Source organism: Hydra vulgaris, chromosome 13, assembly GCF_038396675.1.
Source record: "Hydra vulgaris chromosome 13, alternate assembly HydraT2T_AEP".
NCBI lineage: Eukaryota > Metazoa > Cnidaria > Hydrozoa > Anthoathecata > Hydridae > Hydra > Hydra vulgaris.
Window position 1 is genome coordinate 32,879,295 of NC_088932.1, and position 20,580 is coordinate 32,899,874.

General features: G+C 25.4%; 1 protein-coding gene across 2 annotated transcripts in view; it reads left to right on the top strand.

Moving 5' to 3' along the window:
• Positions 1-20,580, top strand: part of LOC105846316 (mucosa-associated lymphoid tissue lymphoma translocation protein 1) — a 60,205-nt gene that overhangs the window by 12,585 nt on the left and 27,040 nt on the right. The window contains exons 5-11 of one of the 2 annotated variants that reach the window (XM_065816429.1): positions 1,475-1,699; positions 4,459-4,491; positions 4,602-5,004; positions 6,126-6,200; positions 16,964-17,085; positions 17,750-17,911; positions 18,554-18,708. In XM_065816429.1, coding sequence (XP_065672501.1) covers positions 1,475-1,699; positions 4,459-4,491; positions 4,602-5,004; positions 6,126-6,200; positions 16,964-17,085; positions 17,750-17,911; positions 18,554-18,708 — 1,175 coding nt within the window. The remainder of the gene's footprint in view (positions 1-1,474; positions 1,700-4,458; positions 4,492-4,601; positions 5,005-6,125; positions 6,201-16,963; positions 17,086-17,749; positions 17,912-18,553; positions 18,709-20,580) is intronic. The other variant, XM_065816430.1, reaches the window with a different exon arrangement.

The following is a 20,580-nucleotide window of genomic DNA, read 5'->3' on the forward strand; positions in this document are numbered from 1 at the left end:
TTTTCCCACAAAATTGCTCATTTGTTCATATTGTAAATACTAGGTGAAAATTATTTTATAAAACTTTATTTATAAGTGATTGAGGTTCAAGAAATATATTTCATCTCTAGTGAAAAAATTGATCTTAAGATCATATGGAGTCAGTAAGTCTGCTGTTGGACAAGTTATGTAGAAATAAGAACTCATTGTATCTACAAAAAATCAAAAGCAATCAGGAAGATCACAATCAGGAAGATCATAACATTATCAGGAAAAAATCTTCTGATGGCAATGAAAATCTTTCTTTGACATCTGTCAATACAAATGTAGATATGAGACATTTCTATAGAATGGTTTGTAGTATTTCTGCTACAAAACAACAATTATGTCATGCTAAATTATTTGTAAAATGCCCAAGCTAAGAAAACATTGATTTCATTAAAAAGCCAAAACACCAGAAAAAAGTTTGCATCAGTGCATCTAAATTGGAGTTGTTGACAATGGTCAAAGATTCTAATTAGTGATGAAAGCAAGTTTACGCTGTTCAGATCAGATGGAATCAGTTATTCTCAGCGTCTATTAGGTATAAGGTGTGATCCTAAATATCTTCTACCTGCATAAAACATGGAGGAGGTAATGTAATGGTTTAGAGATGTTTTAGTCAGGATGGTGTTAGTCCACTCCATAGATTTACTGGGAATATGGGTCAAGTAATTGGCTAAGGTTTATGTAAGAACACTATTTTACCTCAAAAAGATTTACTTGCAAAAGATAAAATGCATTAAAGATGAACATATCAGCAGAATAACAATCCTAAACATACAGCTAGGTTTGTTCAAGAGTTTTTTATAAAGAATAAATTGAATGTTTTGAATGTGCATCTCAATCACCTGACTTAAATCCCATTGAACATTTATGGGAACATGTTGATCATCAAATAAAAGGCATCAACTCTACAAATCACACTATGCCTCATAGATACCAAGTTGTACTTGATTGTAATTGATATCCTACAAAATACTAATGTAGTTTTTCTTTATATATAAATTTCTTATTATCTATATATAAATTTTTGATCAAATGTCATTGAAAAATTTTGTATTTTTTTAAAAGCAAATGGTTAGTCTGCAAATTTTTGAACTTGTTAAAAATTGTGACCAATTAAAAAGCATTAACTAAGTAATATATATTTGTTCAAAACATAATTGTAAGCCTGAAAACCTTTTAATTGATATATGATATTTTAGTATGTTGGCTTTAGTGAAGAATGTGCTGGAGTATTAGTAAAGTTCGATTTTTTTTTAAACTATCCGCAAATTTTTGTTTGCTACTGTTCATTTATTATAAATAATTTCAAATAGATGTTGCATCAACTTATGTTGATTCCGGACAATATTACAAGTTGTCTTCTTCTACCCATGCAAATAATTATTTTTTAAACTATCCGCAAATTTTTGTTTGCTACTGTTCATTTATTATAAATAATTTCAAATAGATGTTGCATCAACTTATGTTGATTCCGGACAATATTACAAGTTGTCTTCTTCTACCCATGCAAATAATTATCAATGGTATAAGAATGGTTATCCTATTCCTGGAGAATGTAAAAAAAGTCTAATTTTTGAACCGTTTCATGCTGGAGATGAAGGGCATTATTCATGTAAAGCAGATATTAATGGTCATGTGGAATTTTCAGACGAAGAAAGCTTACATTTAGGAAGTAAAAAGTTTTTTAATAAAAATTTTAAATTGTTTCTATTATTGTTTTAAATAAATGAGTATAATTTTTATATATTTATATGCGTTTTATAGGGTAAAATTTATCAGTGAATAAAAATATACTATAATGGAAGCCTAATGTTTCAATAGCCATACCTTACAGAATATTAGTGGCATTAACAAAGATAATCAAAATTTTATTGCTCATTCATAATACAGTATATGTAATTTAATTTTTAATATTAAATTTTATAATAAGTAAAACATACAAAAAAATAAATAAAGCAGTGTTTTGTTTATTAATTTTTTTTTAAATGAAGTCAAATTTTTAGTTTATTTAAAATGTATACTTAAGTTTTTTTTTCTTTTTTTTTTTTTTTTTTTTATATTTGCAAAAATAGTATGGCTATAAGTTATTTTAACAATCAAAAACGCCTTAGCTGATACCAGTAAAGAAATTTTTGATTGTTAAACATAATGATTTAAACCATGGTTTAAGTTAACTCATAAAATTATGTTTAAACTCTTAATTTTTAAAAAACTTTTTTTAACCTGTTTAGTTACCACCATGCACTTGTGTATAGGTGGTTTTAAGTTTAAAGTAAAGTGCTTTATGCTTCTAAATTATCTTGGTTAAGTTCTTATCTATGTTAAGTTCTTATCTCTGTTAAGTTCTTCATTCACTTTAATTGCAAAATTGTTATTGTTTCTAACACAATATTAAGTTTATTTGCTTTGTAATTTTCCTATTGCTTCTCTATTTAATGATACGAATTTAAAGTAGAGTAGTCAACAATAGTCAAAGATTCTTTTTATTGATGAAAGCAAGTTTATGCTGTTTGCAACAGATAGAATCAGGTATGTTTGAAGTCCAGTAAATACAAGATGTGAACCTAAATACCAACTGCCAGCTATAAAACATAGAGGATGTTGCTTCTTTATTTAATGATATGCAATAATATGTCTATATTAATTTTTTTGAATATTCTTATCAAAAGAAAAATTGTTAAGACTGTTTTATACTCAAATTGTTTATCATTTTTTTCTATAACCTTTTTTATACAAAATTTAAAACTTTTTTCAATGACAGACGATGCAACCACAGGTTTAATGAAAAGATTAGAATCTAGATTTTTAAAACTTTTAAACCTTGTTTTTTATATTAAGCCTTTTTGCTGCCATTGTGTTTCAGCATTAGTTGAAATTCTTTTTTAGTGTATGTCATTTTGATTTTTTGTCGCAATGCTTATCTTTTGATAAGATCAACAAATAAATAATCCAATGCCAATTAACAAAATAAACAAGGAAACATGTAAGACAATACAAGAATTTTAAAGATAAAAACTTAGATCATTGTCATAACACCATTCATTTGTAATGTTATATTAAAAAACTATATTATATGTTATATTAAAAGGAAAAGAAATGGTTGTATTAAAATCTTTATGTGAATTTTTTTTTTAATTGCTAAAAGTGTTTGTGTGATGTATGATGGGGTTTGTGTGATGCATGACGGGATTTGTGTGATGTGTGATGGGATTTGTATGATGTATGATGGGATTTGTGTGATGTATGATAGGATTTGTGTGATGTATGATGGGATTGTAAAAAATGTTGACACCGCTATGGGATTATCAAAACAATGACATCACTCCAAAGTCAATAAGCTAAATTGAAACAACTATTTACAAAAATGTTGTGCCACTTAAACAACAAAAACACTGGCACTGTTCTTATCACTTAAACAACAGAGACACTGACAATGGTCTTATCACTTAAAAAACAGAAACACTGACTCTGGTCTTATTACTGACACTGGTCTTATCAAAGTTGCAAATATCAATTATGGAAAACTTGTTCTTTTTTATAAAATCTGGTGATTGGTTAGCTTTTTGATTCTTCACTTTTAAGTAAAAAATTTAACATTTTTCGAGTTAAGTTAGAAAGTATACCAATATCATATATATGTATATTAATACTAATATTAATACCAATAATAATAATCTCATAAATATTAATACCAAACTCTTTTTATCATAGTAGATGTCTAAACAATTCTGAAATTATATTTATAATACATTGACACAATAAAATGAAAAAATATAAATGTCAAGATTTGAAAAATAGTGTCTCAATAACATAAAATTTTCAAGAGATTGAAAGATACTGGCAGCAAAAAAGCAGTAAAGCAAGATAGAAAACAATAATAGCTTCGGCGTTGCACAGCATATAAATCAAGCAACCACACTGGCTCCAAAAACGACAACACCAACAAACCAAGTCAAGTGTAAAAAGTGCTATTAGGTTTTAGGTAAAGCTTCAACAAGTCAAAATAGTGAATGGCATCAGTAAGAAAATTCAAAATGCAAGGTTTGGCTTTGTCAAACATGCATGCCAAAGCAATATGTAAAATGCGCAGATTTTTTTTTTGATCTTAAAAGTTACAACTCAACATTTATTATTATTAATTTATTATTTTTAATTGTCATTATTGGTTGTTTGTTGGTCAACTTGCATATTTCATTTTCCCCAAATGTTAGAGTAGAATGAAATTTTTTATATTCAATAAAATAAAGTTTTATAAAAAAACTAAAAATACTTTTTATTTGTATATAAATACAACTCAAAATTCTCTTCAATTTAAAAAAAAAAAATCTTTTTTAATTTTTTACCTGTTTATTATTACAAATATATTTTAATAATAAATAAATTTGTGCTTTTTTTATACTTTTTCATAATTCTTTTATTATTGAATTTTAGTTGGCTCTTTGAGTTTCAAAAACAAACAATTTGGTATTTATTTTTTAGTTTTTTCAATGTATTATCAATATTATTTGAATAAACTATTTGAATTCATTAGATATACTTCTAACTAATATTTTACTGTTTTTATTATGTTTAAGCTACAGCAAAACTTGCACTCGTGATTGCCAATCAAAACTATATGAGTCCAAGAAACAAAGGTGAACAACTTGTTCATCCGATTAATGATGCAAAACTTCTTACTGAGAAGTTAACAAACATTGGGTTCAAAGTAACCTGCTTAGTTGACCTTACAAAAAAGGAAATGGAGCATGCAGTGGATGGTTTTTGTAAACTTTTAGGTTGTGCCTATGGAATGTACTCACTTTTTTATTTCTCTGGACATGGTTTTGAAGTAAATGGAAAAACATACTTGGTTCCTGTTGATGCATCTGCATCATGGACAACTGACTCAGCCATGTCTGCAGAAAATATACTTTCAACGATTCAATTATGTAAAAAAACAAAACTTGATGTCTTGTTACTTGATGTTTGCAGAGTATCGTATGATGTTTTTCTTTATATATTTTCTTTTTTTTTGTTATAGTCATTAAGGAATTTATTTTTAGTATTATAGAACATTATGTAATAATAATTTAGTTTTTTGATATTAAAAATGATTTTGAATATTTTTTAAATCCAGTTACTGATTTTTGATTAAGTTTATTTTATCAGGTTTTCAAATGACAGTTTGAAACAATGTGTACCACATAAAATCTATTATGTTAATTATTTATGTTAAAATTAATAGTGATAGTTAAATTGTTTTAACATTTTTAATTCTATAATTTTTTATCTCTTTTTTTTTTTATATATGTATATATATTTAAATTAAGCAACTTTCTATTATGGTGTAAAATTTAAACTTTTCCATGTTATGTCAAGACAAAATGACATTGAATATTGCAGAAATATTTACATAATTGGGTGATGTTAATATTTTTGGTTTTAGATTTTAGAGTGAATATTCTATCTGAAAAAATTTAATGTATTATTAGGTTTTATTAAAAATTTAATGTATTAAATTTTATTAAAAGATATACAAAAGCTTATGAATTAATATCAGTTTTTATATTATGAGACATATTAATATCAATTAATATGTCTCTTTTAAATAAAAAATTTAAAAGATTATTTACAAAATAGAATGTCAAACAATTTAAAGAATTTTTTCATTTTTAATTCATCTATTAGCTTTTTTTTTCTCTATTTATATTGTTTTGTGCTAAAAATTGTTTTATAATTGATCCCCTAAATCACAAATAATCTGTGAAATAAAATATTTAGCTTTTCTAGAAAATAATTTATTTTGAATATTAGTTATTTTATTTTACAGTCATTTAGGAAAATCATTAACTAAAATAGCTTGATGCATAATTTTCTGATTTTTGTATAAAAAGGTTTACAGATTGTGTCGCAAATGATATATATATAATGATATTAAAATAGTAATAGGTCTCATCATAGATCCAATCTTAATTATCTAATCCACATTTTTGTCTAAATTTAGGGTGAAATAATTTTCTTCTCTTTTTTATTTTTTATTTTTTTATCAAAAAACTAAAAAAATAATTTATATTATATGTCATTCAGTGCCTTTCATAAAACTTTTGTTTTTTCTTTAGAGCAAATATTAAAGAAGATTTGTCAAGTTTTGCACCGTTTGTACCAGGTGCTCAGAGTGTAATTGGATATTCCACGTATGCTTTTTATTAATTTAGCTTTGTTATGCTAAAAAATAAATTTACTGGTTGAAAAAATATATAAAAAAATACTTTATGGTTTGAGTACGCATTTTCTTTTCAACTATTTAATATATGCGTGTGTGTGCGTGTGTGTGTGTGCCTGTTTGTGTATATATATGTGTGGGTATGTATGTATATATATATATATATATATATATATATATATATATATATATATATGTATATATATATTTCTTTGTATGCAAAAGAGACTTTGTTGCCAGAAGTTATGTAGAAAATAAAAGCTAGTATTTTTTTAGGATTAAAAGATTTTTTCAACATTAACTTTTTGTAAGTTGTTGCTAAGGCACTCGATAGCCACAACACATAATTACAGTAATGTGATATATATATATATATATATATATATATATATATATATATATATATATATATATATATATATATATGTATATATACATATATATATATATTTATCAAAATGATTATCAAAGGTTATCAAAATGACTAAAATGTAATGAGGTGATCAAAATAACTGTTATTTTTTTTGTATATTATACAAGCAAATATAAAAACTTAGGATGCTGTATTGTTCTTATTTATTATAGAAGTTTATAGTTTATTATTTATATATTTTTAGGCTCTGCAAAATCTCAAATTTTTTTCTTGGCATTTGCAATTAGTGCTTTGACATTACTTTATCTAACATTCTTAATGATGCTACTTTCTTAGCAGCACCTTTTTTTTTAAAAATCTTTAATGTATTATTCTGATTTGTAGTTCTTTACAAATTATGCCAAATATATATTTCCATTTAATATTTGTCTTTGGCACAGTGACATGAAATCAGAAATAATGAAGAAATACTGTGTACTTGTATAATGACATTAAGCAGTATTAAGACATTCTTTAATAAAAACTTTTTGTTAATGATACCATTTATAATGAATGGTTTTATGTACATACAAATAGATGGCTAGCTATACCACGTATTATTGGGGAATTTGTCAAGGCATTTATACTTGAATTTGTTTGGCACTAATCTTCCCATACTTGCACAATAAAAATGTGTGGTAATTTCAGTTTTTATATTTATTTTATTATCTGTTAAAATACATTATTTAAATCCATTCAAAATAATTATGTAACTTCCATGCTTTTATTTTTTCCCTTTTATCTGATTTGGTATTTGTTGGGCTTTGTATCTGTATAAGTTATGTTCTTGATTTATTTTACCAGAAATATAAAAACATTGTATTTTTGGCCAGATGTATCTCTCTCAAAAACTTTTTTTTGCATAAAATGCAACTATTTAACACATCAGTACGTTGCAGATGAAACTATAATGATAAAGTCATGGTGATAAAATTATAAATAATAAGGAATTATAATAATTATAAAATTATCTTTACATAGTTAGAGCATTGTATAAGTTTTGACTGTGAAAATTTTGAAGCAGTACATAAGTTTTTCAAATCTGATTATAACTTGCTAGTCATGTAGTCATCTATCATAAATCTCCAAATCACAGGCTCGTCATGACAATTCTGTAAATGTTGGTTGTTGTTTACAGGAAAAAGGTCATGCTGAAATTATTATAAGGTAGTTACCTAATTACTTGCATAAATTAACTGATATATTTTATAAGTTATATATAAATACATTTTTTTATAAATATTTTGCACTCACTTATGAAACTCTTTAGCTGTTGTAATTAAAATAAACACAAAACAATTGTGGTAAATTTCTGTGAACTTTCATATACCTTTGTCAAAAAGTTTGTGGTTTGAATAATCAAACAATAAATTATTAGTTAAAAATAATTAAAAATACTTTTTAGGCTGAAACCTAAAAATTACTATTGATGTCTTATATATGACAAACATAGTATATATTAAAGAATATAATGATGGTCACTCAAAATTTAATGACATTCGCCTACATGTCATTAGCTTATTCGCTTGCATTTCTTCTTTTTGATACAAATCTTACAGATTTGTTTTATTTCTATGCTATTCTTATTACCTACTTTGCGTTGGATCTTTGCTATTGTTGTCAATATCATCTAAATTGCTTTTTCTGAACTGTCACTCATATCATCTTTACTGTCTTTATTGAGTTTTTAATTATTATTTACAGCTATTTAAAAAAAAAAATTGAAAAAAAAATATTGCTGTCTTGGCCGAAACACCTAGTCAATGGAGCAGCACTATTATGATATCATACTGTATCTAAACACGCAATATAAGTGATATATATATATGTATATAAAAATATATATATATACACATATATATGTATATATATGTATGTAAAAAAATATATATACCCTCGGAATTAGGGTTGGCATTCATTCATTCATGTCGACCTAACTGCCGACCTTAAAATATTTGAGGTCGGCAAAAAATTGCCGACCTCATTTCTATGTTTTATGGTAAGACCTTTGTATTAGACTTTTTATATATATATATATATATATATATATATATCTATATATATATATCAGGGCTTGTGATGAAGCGAGCGCGATCGCGCTCCGCTCGTAAAACGCGCTCGTAAACGGTATTTTCAAAGGTTCTAGGCGCGATAAACAACGCTCGTTCAGCTTATAACGAGCGTATAAAATAACGCTCGTCCAATAGTTCGAGATTATTTTTTTATTTTCATAAAATATTTAAAAAAGATTTTTTATTAAAGATATACTATTATCAAAGCACTAATATAAAATATAAAAAGCACTACGTCGTTCTCTTTTGCACTAACGTAATGAATGAGCAGTTTGAAGTCGTTAATAGTCACTAATTTCTATTATGGAATGTGCACGTGGAAACACAATGTGAATACAAAAATGCGCAAATAAAATAAGAATAGAAAATTAGAAAACCACTATAAGAAAATTAAAACTTTATTTTTAATCTATTTAGAGTATTTTTAATCTTGTGAAAATATCAAGTAAGATTTATTTGATTTATTGTTTGTAATATTCCACACATCGTTTATAATAAAAATAAATATTAATAATAGAGTAATTTTTAAAATTAGTTTTTGTTTATAGTATAGGTTTTTTTATTAACTATTATTTATTTTAACTCAAATTTAAAACGATTCTGTTGTTTAGAATGTTCCCAATCGCATTCGAAAAGGAAACAAAGTAATAACGTCAACATTTATTAAACGGAAAGTTATTATTCTAATTTATTATTATTTCAAATTATTCTTGTGTTATTTTTTTAAGGTTAAAAAAGCGTAATTTAAAAAAGAAATTTTAGAAAAAAATTAAATAATTAATTTGAATAAAAAATATCAAAAAATATCAAAAAATATAAAAACCATTAACCGTTAATTAAGTTTACCGCGTAACATTTTAAAATGCATATATCAAAACAACGAATCAAAACACTAAATTATACTTCAATACTAAATCAATAAGAAGTTGCGTTTTTGTTTGATATTATTTTTTTATTAATATAAATAGTTAAAAATAAAATCGCGATCTGACAATATACAAGAAGTTTGGAAGTATAAAAATCTACTTCGTTGAAGTAGTTTCATGAGTGTGATACTAATTCAAACATTTTTTGACGAAAGAATTATGTAACAAATAAAAAAAGATATAAAAAAATAAAAAGCTTTTTATGAGCATCGCCTTCAGCAATTTTCATGATCGCGCTCGCCGACCTTATTTCGAGCGCACATAATCACGCTCGATGAAAACATTTTCTAATTTTACGAGCGCGATTTAACACGCTTGACGATTTTCTTCATCACAAGCCCTGATATATATATATATATATATATATACTTATATATTTACAGGGTCCTCAAAAAAAAATTAGAATTTATATTACTTTTAGCAAATCATAGTTTATGATACTCTTCAAAAGCCAGATAACATAGATAAAAAGCTCCTAGAGTTGTATCTTTGATTACATTAAGACTCAGTAATGAGATTACAATAACAGTCTTAAATCTTCAAAAAGATCTGGCAAATCATCCAAAATTTTGCAAATTTGGAACAAGAGGATTACTATTAGGTTTTATTTTTTTAAAAGGCTAAAAACATATTCATTTTTAATTAATAATACTAAACTTAATAGTAATGCCTACACATATGTTACTGAGCTGAACTTAATAGTAATGCCTACACATATGACACTGAGCTGAAGGTAGCCATTAAGTGAGAAAGGATCTCTCAGCACTTATTTATAAAGAAGTGTAAGAAATTTATCTAAATATGTAAAATGTAAATTTATAACAATATTTCTTTTACATTTAATATAAAAATTTCATTTGTATAGTGTAACCTACAACAAACGTCTGATAGTGTAAATGTCAGTAGTTTAAGTTGAGTTTGCAGTAGTTTAAGCTGAGTTTTGGTTTAAGCAAAAGTTTTAAGGTTGGAATGATCATGTATAGTATAAGTTTAATTTAAAAAAATTTTTTAAAAATTATATAAATTGTTTTTTGCTTAAACTGTTTTGTTTTGTATTTTTAAAAAAAGGGCAAAATTAAAAAAAAAAAAAAAAAAACATTATTGCTTAACAGTGGATTTAAAATCATAAAATCATTAGAATGTTGGTACTAAGAACAGTGCACTAAACCACTGAGCTACTGAAGATATATATCATAGAGAAAAACAAATCATTTTGTAAACTTTTTAAACTAGTTGTAATAATTCAACAGGTACTCTAAATAAGTGCAACTATATTACATAGTAGCATTGCAACTATATTGCATAGTAGCATTGCAACTATATTGCATAGTAGCATTGCAACTATATTGCATAGTAGCATTGCAACTATATTGCATAGTAGCATTGCAACTATATTGCATAGTAGCATTGCAGAGAAATTTATAAAAGAAATATTTAAAAATCTTACGATTTTATCAACAAACAAAAAAAGCAAGTATAATAACTTCAATAAATTAGAATAAATTATAGAATTTTATTAATAAAGTTGTAATATCCAAATTTAAAAAGCAATATGTAACATTCAAGTGTAAAAAATCCACTTATATAAAGTTATGTACAAACCTCTCTAAGTGTCAGTTATGTAACCTTTTAATGTAAATGTCAGGAAAGTTGCTACAAAAAATGTTTAACGGTTAGAGTAAACTTATTTGATATACCTAGTTCCCCATGGCCTGTTTTCCGGGTCCTCTTACGCTTTGCAGATAAATGAGAAAAAGAGATGAATGTTTTAATGAAAGTGTTAAAATTTTATTATAGCATTAAATTTCAAAAACACAGCGTTAAGTGTTACACAAATGCAATCTATGTTAGAGATACTTATGCTATATGTTTACATGGTTACTATGAATCCTGATAATGCCAACCTAGCTAATCCAAGAATGCCACTTATATGAAAAGATACCATACAGATCAAGGTACTCTGTGATGCAAATATTGAAATTTTTTAATTTTGTTTGTTGAAATTTTGATAAAAATTAGTGCAAATGTATGGTCACACCAAACTCTGGAAAATTTTAGTCTAATTGGGTAACCACTAATAGATTAATGGCAGTTTTAATTTTGTGTATAGCAGTTTAAATTTTGTGTATAGTAGCTTATAGAAGTTTTAGTTTAAATTTTGTTAGCTTTAAGCTACTTATACTTCAAAACCGTGATTTATTCAACTCCGTCACTTTATTTAAAATAATGATTACATTAGTATTCTACTATGTAATCCAACAATTTTTATTATAATTATTTTATTGTTACATGTACCATTTTCATTTTATAGACCAAAATAATGATTTGCTATTTTTTGCCAAAATGAAAAAAAATGCTTTAAAAAAAGTGAAAAACCTGACCTGAAGGAGACCTGGTCAAAGGACTACCAGTTAATAAAACATACAAAAAAATATGTCTCTGTTAATAAATCTTTTTTTTACTCTTGAAACCTTCTTAAATATATTTACTTTCAAATTTAAGGGTAAAATAACCATTTAAACTCTATTTTTTTACATTTTATTACTATCAAATAACATATAATTACATTTAAGGACATGTTCATTGATTTTCTCCACAAACCATTTATTATTATATAGCTCAATATACTCTTTTAGTAAAATACTAAAAGAGTATATTGTTATAGTATATATAAATTATCAAAATTATTATTGTTATAAATTATCAAAATTCATAGTTTTTAAACTAACAGCATTTAAGAGTTAAGATGGTAATGGTAACATTCAAAAAGTTTTCCATTATAAAAAATATTCAAATGTTTTAGCAGAACATGGAGATAGCAATTTCACCTTTCCTAATACCTGAAGTGGCGGTGAACATTTAAATTATAGTATCTTATACATATATATCTTATAATATATAATATATAATCTTATAATCAATATATCTTCTACCTCTCTATTGCTAAACCATTCATCACCTCTTAATCCTCAGATATTTGTTTTTAGTTTATTTATATTAAATAAATGCCTTTCTGCTGCCTAAATTCTAATAACTCAAATTATGCTAGAAGTTCTTTAAGGATGCTTACTGTTCAAGTTATGCATTATTAATCTACTGTTCAGATAAATTATGCAGTGCAACTTTCTTTAAACTCTGGATGATTATTGTTTTGATCATTCTTTACCTATAAAATAAAATCTTTATGTGCTGTTTGATCGCTATAGAGCTTCAAGGGGGATTCTTTGTGACTGATTAAATATTTGATGTGGTAGAAGGCGGTGTGAATTTTAGGTGTTAGACTTGCACCAGTTATTATTAAATAATACCTTTTGAAATTTTTTCAACAAAATCTAAAGCCTTGACAACTAAATTAAAACCTTTGAATGCTCAGTTAAATGTGGTACCTAGTTACTTAACAGCTTCTATCTAAGCAATCATAAGGATCTTGAAAAGATGATTGACAACTCTTAATAGAAGATGCAATTCCACTGGTGAGATGATTTCTAAAATTAGAACATTATCAAGCGTGCTGATGATTGCTTTTTGAATGACATTATTGAACAACTTTTCATTAGCAACAACCTAACCATATTGCTGAAAAGACTCGAGGCTAGATTTGATTGAGCCAAGTGCTCGCAAGTTTCCAGATTTGGTATAGTACTTGGATTTGACGTCACACCATGTGCAAGGGTTCATACTTCAATGGGTTTGAAAACCCATTGAAGTATGCACCCTTAAAAATTATATTTGCACGTATCACAAAAAAGTTTAGTTCAACTATGTTTGCATTAATCACTGACCAGATTTATTCAATACTGGAGTGAGTTTTTGGTAAATATTCTGATACCACAACAATATTTTGTGTCTTAACTCCAGTGACTTTGGTTCCAGTCTTTTTAGTTTTTGTTGTGGTGTGAGCTGCTTGGAAAGCTGTAAGTTGTCTTTTTATTTGAAAAAAAAATTTTTTTAGATAGAGCAAGCACACAATCTTTTGATTTTGATTATGAATCTATGCTTGATTTAACGTTGTGGCAATTCACCAAATCTAACTTCACTAAATCAAGTTCTGTCTTTTCCAAAATTTAACCTAAATTTATATTGGATAACAATCTACTTAACATACTTATGAGAAATATTTACTTAAATTACAAGGAAATATTTACTTAAATTACAAGAAATAGTTCTTGAATAATTCTTTCCTTACAAGAAGTTGTATTTAAATTAATGATACTTGTCACAATTAATGATATTTTAGATTAGATCTTATTTGATGACACAGTCCAAAAAAACAATTTTTACAGCTCTTCAAAGAAATTTTATCCCCTTCATAACATTTTTATAGAGATAAAGGAGATATGTAATGGAGATAAAAGTTTTCTCTTTTTGTTCCTCTGCAATTATTTTTATTAAATTTTTAAAATTTTGTTTCAGAACAACCCTAATCTGTAAAGATTTAAAAATTAATCTTTTGGTAGTCGGTTATCTTTTTTTCTCGCAGCTTTTCTGTTAAATAAATATTTTTTATTTTCTATCTAGGTATCCCTAGAAAATTTTCAACCGTTTTTTAGCATTTTATGCATTTTAACAGTAGTTTTATACTTTAGAAAACGAGATTTTTATGCTAAAAGTAGAAAGATGTTAAATTTAAATTTTTTCTTTAGAAATAAATAAATAGAATAAACTTACCAAGACCCGTATTTTACTGGTCTGGACAGCTAGTATCTGATAGTTTTGTTTTATCATTTGATTTCTGGGTAACTTATTTTTTACAATGGATATTTTTATATATTTTGGTTTTTACTATATTCTACAAAATTTTATGATTGTTCAGCATTTTTGAACATTTTTTAGCAAAATTCCTTTTTTTGTTTTTAATTCTTTTGTTTTTTATGCTTTTACAGTTTTTTGATGTAAAATTTTCTTTATCATTCTTGGAATTTTTTTTTTTTTTTTTTGAAAAAATCGTATTTTTAGTTATAAAATTTTCAGGCTCTTTTGTTTTGTATTTAAATGGTATCTATTTTTATTTTAAAGATATACTTTTTTTGTAAAATTGAAAGTGTTAATTGATTTATTAAAATTACGAATTTTAATAGTACATTAAAAGAACAAAATGCAAAAAAGAAGAAAAAAAAAGAAAAAAAAACCAGAAATTTTCTCCTCTACCAGCCCTAGCCTATATAACTTAATTTTAAAATAGTGGAACCAACAATTTCTGTCATTCCTGGTGGGAAATCAGCTAGCAACTAGCTAGTGACATTTGTAACAATAAAGAAAGCTATTTGGCCATGAAAATTGCTAGCTAAATAAGCTAGCAAGTAGATAGCAACATTTGCAAGGATAAAGACAGTGATTTGGCCACAAGGATCGCTAGCCAGATAACTAGCTACTAGCTACAGATACTAGCTACTAGCTAAATATATAAGCTAGCGAATAGAGAGTGACATTCGTTACATTAAAGCGATTTGGCCACGAGGATCCTAGTTAAATAAGCTAGCAATTAGATAGGGACATTCGTAACGATAAAGACAGCAATTTCGCCAGGAGGATCACCAGCTAAATAATCTACAACTAGTTATTGGCTAAATATTGTAATAATATCGTTAGCTACAAAGCCATTATATGTAGCCATCAATTTGCTATAGATTTATTGTTATGTTATAGTTAACGACATACCTACAATCTGTTACTATCAATATATTGTAATAATGTTGTTAGCTATAAAGCTGCAAAATGCAGCTATCAATTAGCAACAAATTTGTAGCCAGCTACATTGTTACGATATGTAGCTAGTGATATATTGTAATAATGTTGTTAGCTATAAAGCTGCAAAATGCAGCTATCAATTAGCAACAAATTTGTAGCCAGCTACATTGTTACGATATGTAGCTAGTGATATATTGTAGTAATGTTGCTATCTACAATGCTGCAATATGTAGCCATCAATTAGCAACAGATTTTTTTGTTATGTTATAGACACTACATTTTTATGATATGTAGCTAGTGATGTATCGAAATAATATTGTTAGCTGCAATATGTAGGCATCAATTAGCAATAGATTTTTTGTTATGTTGTAGGAAATTAGAAAGTACTCATTTAGCAATTTTGTTAAATGGGTACTTTCCATATTAACAACAAAAAATAATTCCGTAAAAGTATGGAAATTTTTAACACTGCAGCTACATTGTTATCATATGTAACTAGCGATATATCTTAGTAATAACAATAGCTACAAAGCTGCGATATTCAGACAGCAACATTTCGTAATAAAATTGAAATGTTATAAGTTCAATAGTTTTCATACCAAATAATAATAATAAAAATAATTTTCATAGCAATACCAAAAATCAAATTTTTATGATGTAAAAGACTAAATGAAACAATGAGAGAAAAAAAAATGCTCAAAAATTGCTATAAAGCTAGCTAGTCATTATCTCATTTCCCACTGGGTTATGTGCAAAAAAAAGCTTTATCAGGGTTGTCACTCAACCTGGAAAGCCTGGAAATAACATGAATCCTAGGAAAAACCTGGAAAACTCAGGGATTTTTTAAAAAATTTTATAAAATTCAGGGAAAACTCAGGGAAAGTAATTTTTTTTTTTTAATTTTGTCCAATAACTTTTTTTCAAAAATATTTTGCTAATACATATAATAAGTTTGCAAGATGTGGGTGTTGTTGTAAAAGTTTTACTTTGTCAAATATAAAGGTTGTGTTTAATTAAAGAAAATAATAATCTTGTTGATGAACTAGAAAGAATATAGAAAAGTCAGGGAAAACTCATGGAACTTAAAAAGTTCAACTCAGAGAAAAACATTTTTTACTCAGAGAATACTCAAGGAAAACTCAGTGAAAATCTTTAAAAGTTATAGTGAAAACCCTGTATATTCTCTAAGCAGATATAAATAAAAGTAGATAAATAAAAGTAGATAAATAAATGTAGATAAAAACAATCACAAAAAAACTTTTATGCTCTTAAAATATTATTATCTGACCATCCCCCCCCCCCCCCCAAGTGAGTGCCATATATCACCAAAATATTTTTGATGATATATGGCACTCACCATGTTGTCAGGTGTAATTGAGCATGACTTTTTTATGAATTAACATTTTTCTATGGTATTTTTTGTTAAATATATATTTTCTCCTCTTATTGTAACATGGTGAATAAAAATTAACAAAAATATGTTTTTAGTCATATTCCTAATATATATTTTTACATTATATATTACATTACATTATATATAATATATTACAGTTAGTTAAATTACACTTAGTTTTACTGTTGATTGATTTAAAATTTGATTTTTCAAAGTTATGAAAATACAATAAATTCATTTTAGTTGTCCTCAATCCCAATCATTTGAAAGGCGAAATGATAAAAATGGAATATATATGAAGCATCTATCAAAATTTATCTGTGAAAATATGCAAGTTGAGAATCTACTTTTTGAAGTTGGTGCAGGTAAATATTTATAAGTTATGTTTTTAACTTTTATTGTTTTTTAGTTTATTTATATAATATATAAAATAGTAGTTATCACATATATGACAGTACTTTATAGTTATTTGTACTTTTGACAGCATATTGCTTTTTGACAGCAATATTGACAGCATATAATATAGTTCGTTTTTGGATTACGCGTACAAATTTGTAGTCAATGAATGATCAACTTTTAGAATATTAGGATACGATTTCAAAAGTATTAAATAATAATTTATAGTTTTATGACGAATAACAATGATTTTATTAATTTAGTACAATTCTTTGTTTATTTGTTTTGACTTTTGTAATGTTATAAAATTTGATAGAAAATTACTAAAAAAAGCGTAAAAAATAAGTTTAAAGTATGATCATATTTTAACTGTTATGTTTCAAATTGGCTGAAAATCAAATAATTTTTTTTTTAAATCACTTTAATAAGTGTGATAATTTTAATTTTTCATGAAAATTTAACTAATTACACACACAAACACACACGCAAGCACGCACACACAATATATTATTCACATATTAAACAATCTAAGAAATTATTTAGTTAATAGAAAAAGTTAAATTAAAAAGTTTTAAAATTTTTTTTAATCTAGTTTGTTTTAATGTAAATCACTGATAACTAAAACTTTTCTAGCTGTGCGTAAAGAAACAGAATGTCATCATTTAACAAATACAATGTCACCATCTGTCAAGTCTACCACAACAGAAAAATTTAGCTTGTGTGACAAGATTCTTCAAGGAACTGGTTTTGTTTCTGGAGAACGAGATCCGACTGTAGAATGGTTTGCTTTTCACAGTAAGTGATCAAATAAATAAACTTTAGGAGTTCAAAAACAAAAATCCATAAAAAAAGATTTAAAATTACACATACAACTCCAAAAAAATTGAACTAAAATTCTCATTCTAAGTTACTTTTTTAAATTATTTTGTTATAAAAATTTTAATAAAACATTTTATTGTAATATTTAAAAGAGAGTTGACAACCATTAAATGTCAAAAGAAATCACATCCTGAAAAGAAACCAAATAAATTATTTTCAGACCTTAATATTGTATCAATTTATAACATATTAGAAACCATGATACATGCACAACTTTGCTCATGGTTTATGTTATTCATGCATGCTCTTTGTTAATTGATTTAAAATGATTTAAAATGGTAATTGTTTAAAAATTGCTTTTGAAATAATTGAAAAGTAATTATAAGTTTTTATAAACTATTAAATTAATTGATAAATAAAAAGATAATTTACATTTAAATATTATTCATCATTATCAATTATTATTTTATTCATTTAAAAAGGTTACATTTTGTGAAATATAATTATAACAATGAAAGTTTTGTAATAAGTATTTATTAAATTAACATTCTTATTAATATATCTAGTTAATGTAGTATGTTGAAGCTAATTTTTTAATTTATGTTATTTATGATATAGGATTACCTTCAAATAGAGTTATTGAGTTTGATATGGGTGTATTTGTTGAAGTCAGATTTGAATATGTCTGTTCAAATACTTGCTTTTGTGTTCTTTATGTTCAAAAAGTAGGGCAAACTAAAAACTGCAAACCTTTTTTGCAGGAAATATCAGATGTAAGATTTTTTGTTTTTTTCTCTTTATGTTTTTTTTTTTTTGTTAAATTCATTATATAGATTTTAAGCAATAAAAAAAATATATGTTACAATATGTTAAACATACTTTTACATGTTTAACAGTCTTGCTGAAAGTTGATTTTAAAAAACTACAAAAAAACAATTTTTAGGACTCAAAAACAAAGTTTTTTGTTCTTATGTTGTTTTTTTATGTTAGCTGTTTTCGTGCAGTTCAAAAATTGCATAATGGCGCAGTTTTTATTGTAGTTTTTATTTTTACTGCAGTTTTTATTGTGCAGTTTTTTATTATATTGTTCTATGTTGTATATATTGTGATCAAATGTTGAAATGTTGTATGTATTGAAATCGTTTTATGCTTTTGTTCAATTTAAGTTATCTATATAATTTTAGTTATATCTTTGTAATTGATTTATAGATGATTTTCTTTTTTAAGTTGGATATTAGTTTTTAAATCTTGTATATATAGAATTGAAAAATTATATATTTATATTATTATTTACTTCAATATTTTTTACATAATAAAAGTATCTTTAACATATAAGACAGTTGCATAACATTTCTTCAGGTGTTTTTGGAAACTTAGGCTATAATAGTATTTTACCCTCTCATTAAGATTTATTTAAAAAGAAAATTTGGACATTGAAAAATGAGCCAAAGAGACCTAGTTATTTTAAATAAGTTAGCTTTACCTGTTTGATATTTTTTATAAAAGCGTTTCTGTAAAAAAAACTCTTAACAAATTCATTCAATTAAGCTGTTTTTACTGCCAAGTTAGGCAAATAAAGTATTAAACCTGTTGTTTGTGCCAAAAATTGATACTTAATGCAAAAGGAAATTTTGAGTACAAAAGGTGATAAAAGTATAAATGGTTTCTATTCACATATAAAAAAATAACGGAAATATAAAAATCAAAGCAAAAATGGCCAATATATATCCATTCAAAACATAGATTTCAAAGATAAAAAACATAAAAATTTACTTGAGAAACAAAAAACATATTTTTCTTGAGATAAAATAAAAATATAAACTTAAATAAAAATTACAAAAAAATTTTTAAAAAATTTACAAAAAAATTTACAAAAAAATAAATTCAACATAAATAAGTATCAAAAGTTCTTATAAAAACTTATTTAAATTGAAAAACTCTTATTTAAATTGAAACATTGTTTCATTATTATATAGCTCTTAGTAAATGGTATGAAGATTATCAAACTTCTTTTTAGCTTTTTGAATACAATCAACACTCAACACATTTCTTAAATTCTGCTATTAAGAAACTTTCAAAAATCAGTCTAAAGAGAAGGAATTCAACCTAAAAATGGAACAAAATTATTAATTGAATACACTTATTTCATTATGTACTATTTATTTATTTGAAAACTTAAAAATGTGAAACTTGTGAAACTTACTTTGTGAGGCTGTTTTTCTTTTGTGAAAGATTTATTATTGCAAGTTTGGATTAACAACTCTTTTTAAAAAGCAAGGCTAAAACTAAATGAAAAATAAAAATTTGCATTAACTCATTTATACATGCTCATTACCATGTTGCCCGATTCTGAATGGCACTGCTTAATTAGGATCATATATATTTAACTGACAATATGTGAGTAGAAAACTTTCTTCAGGCCTTAAATTTCCAACACGGTTCAAAATTTGCCCATAGACCCTAAAACAGAAAGGGCCATTATTTGAGGGAAGAGCTATTTTGGCTGTAAAGGAAATAAAAGGTAGAGAGGAACTATAACTTGTAGGTGTTTAAAAAAATTTTGATTGACAGGATGATAAACATGGTTTTCTGTCATTAAATCAATCAAAAATGGCGGATATGGAGAAAATGGAGCTAATACAAGT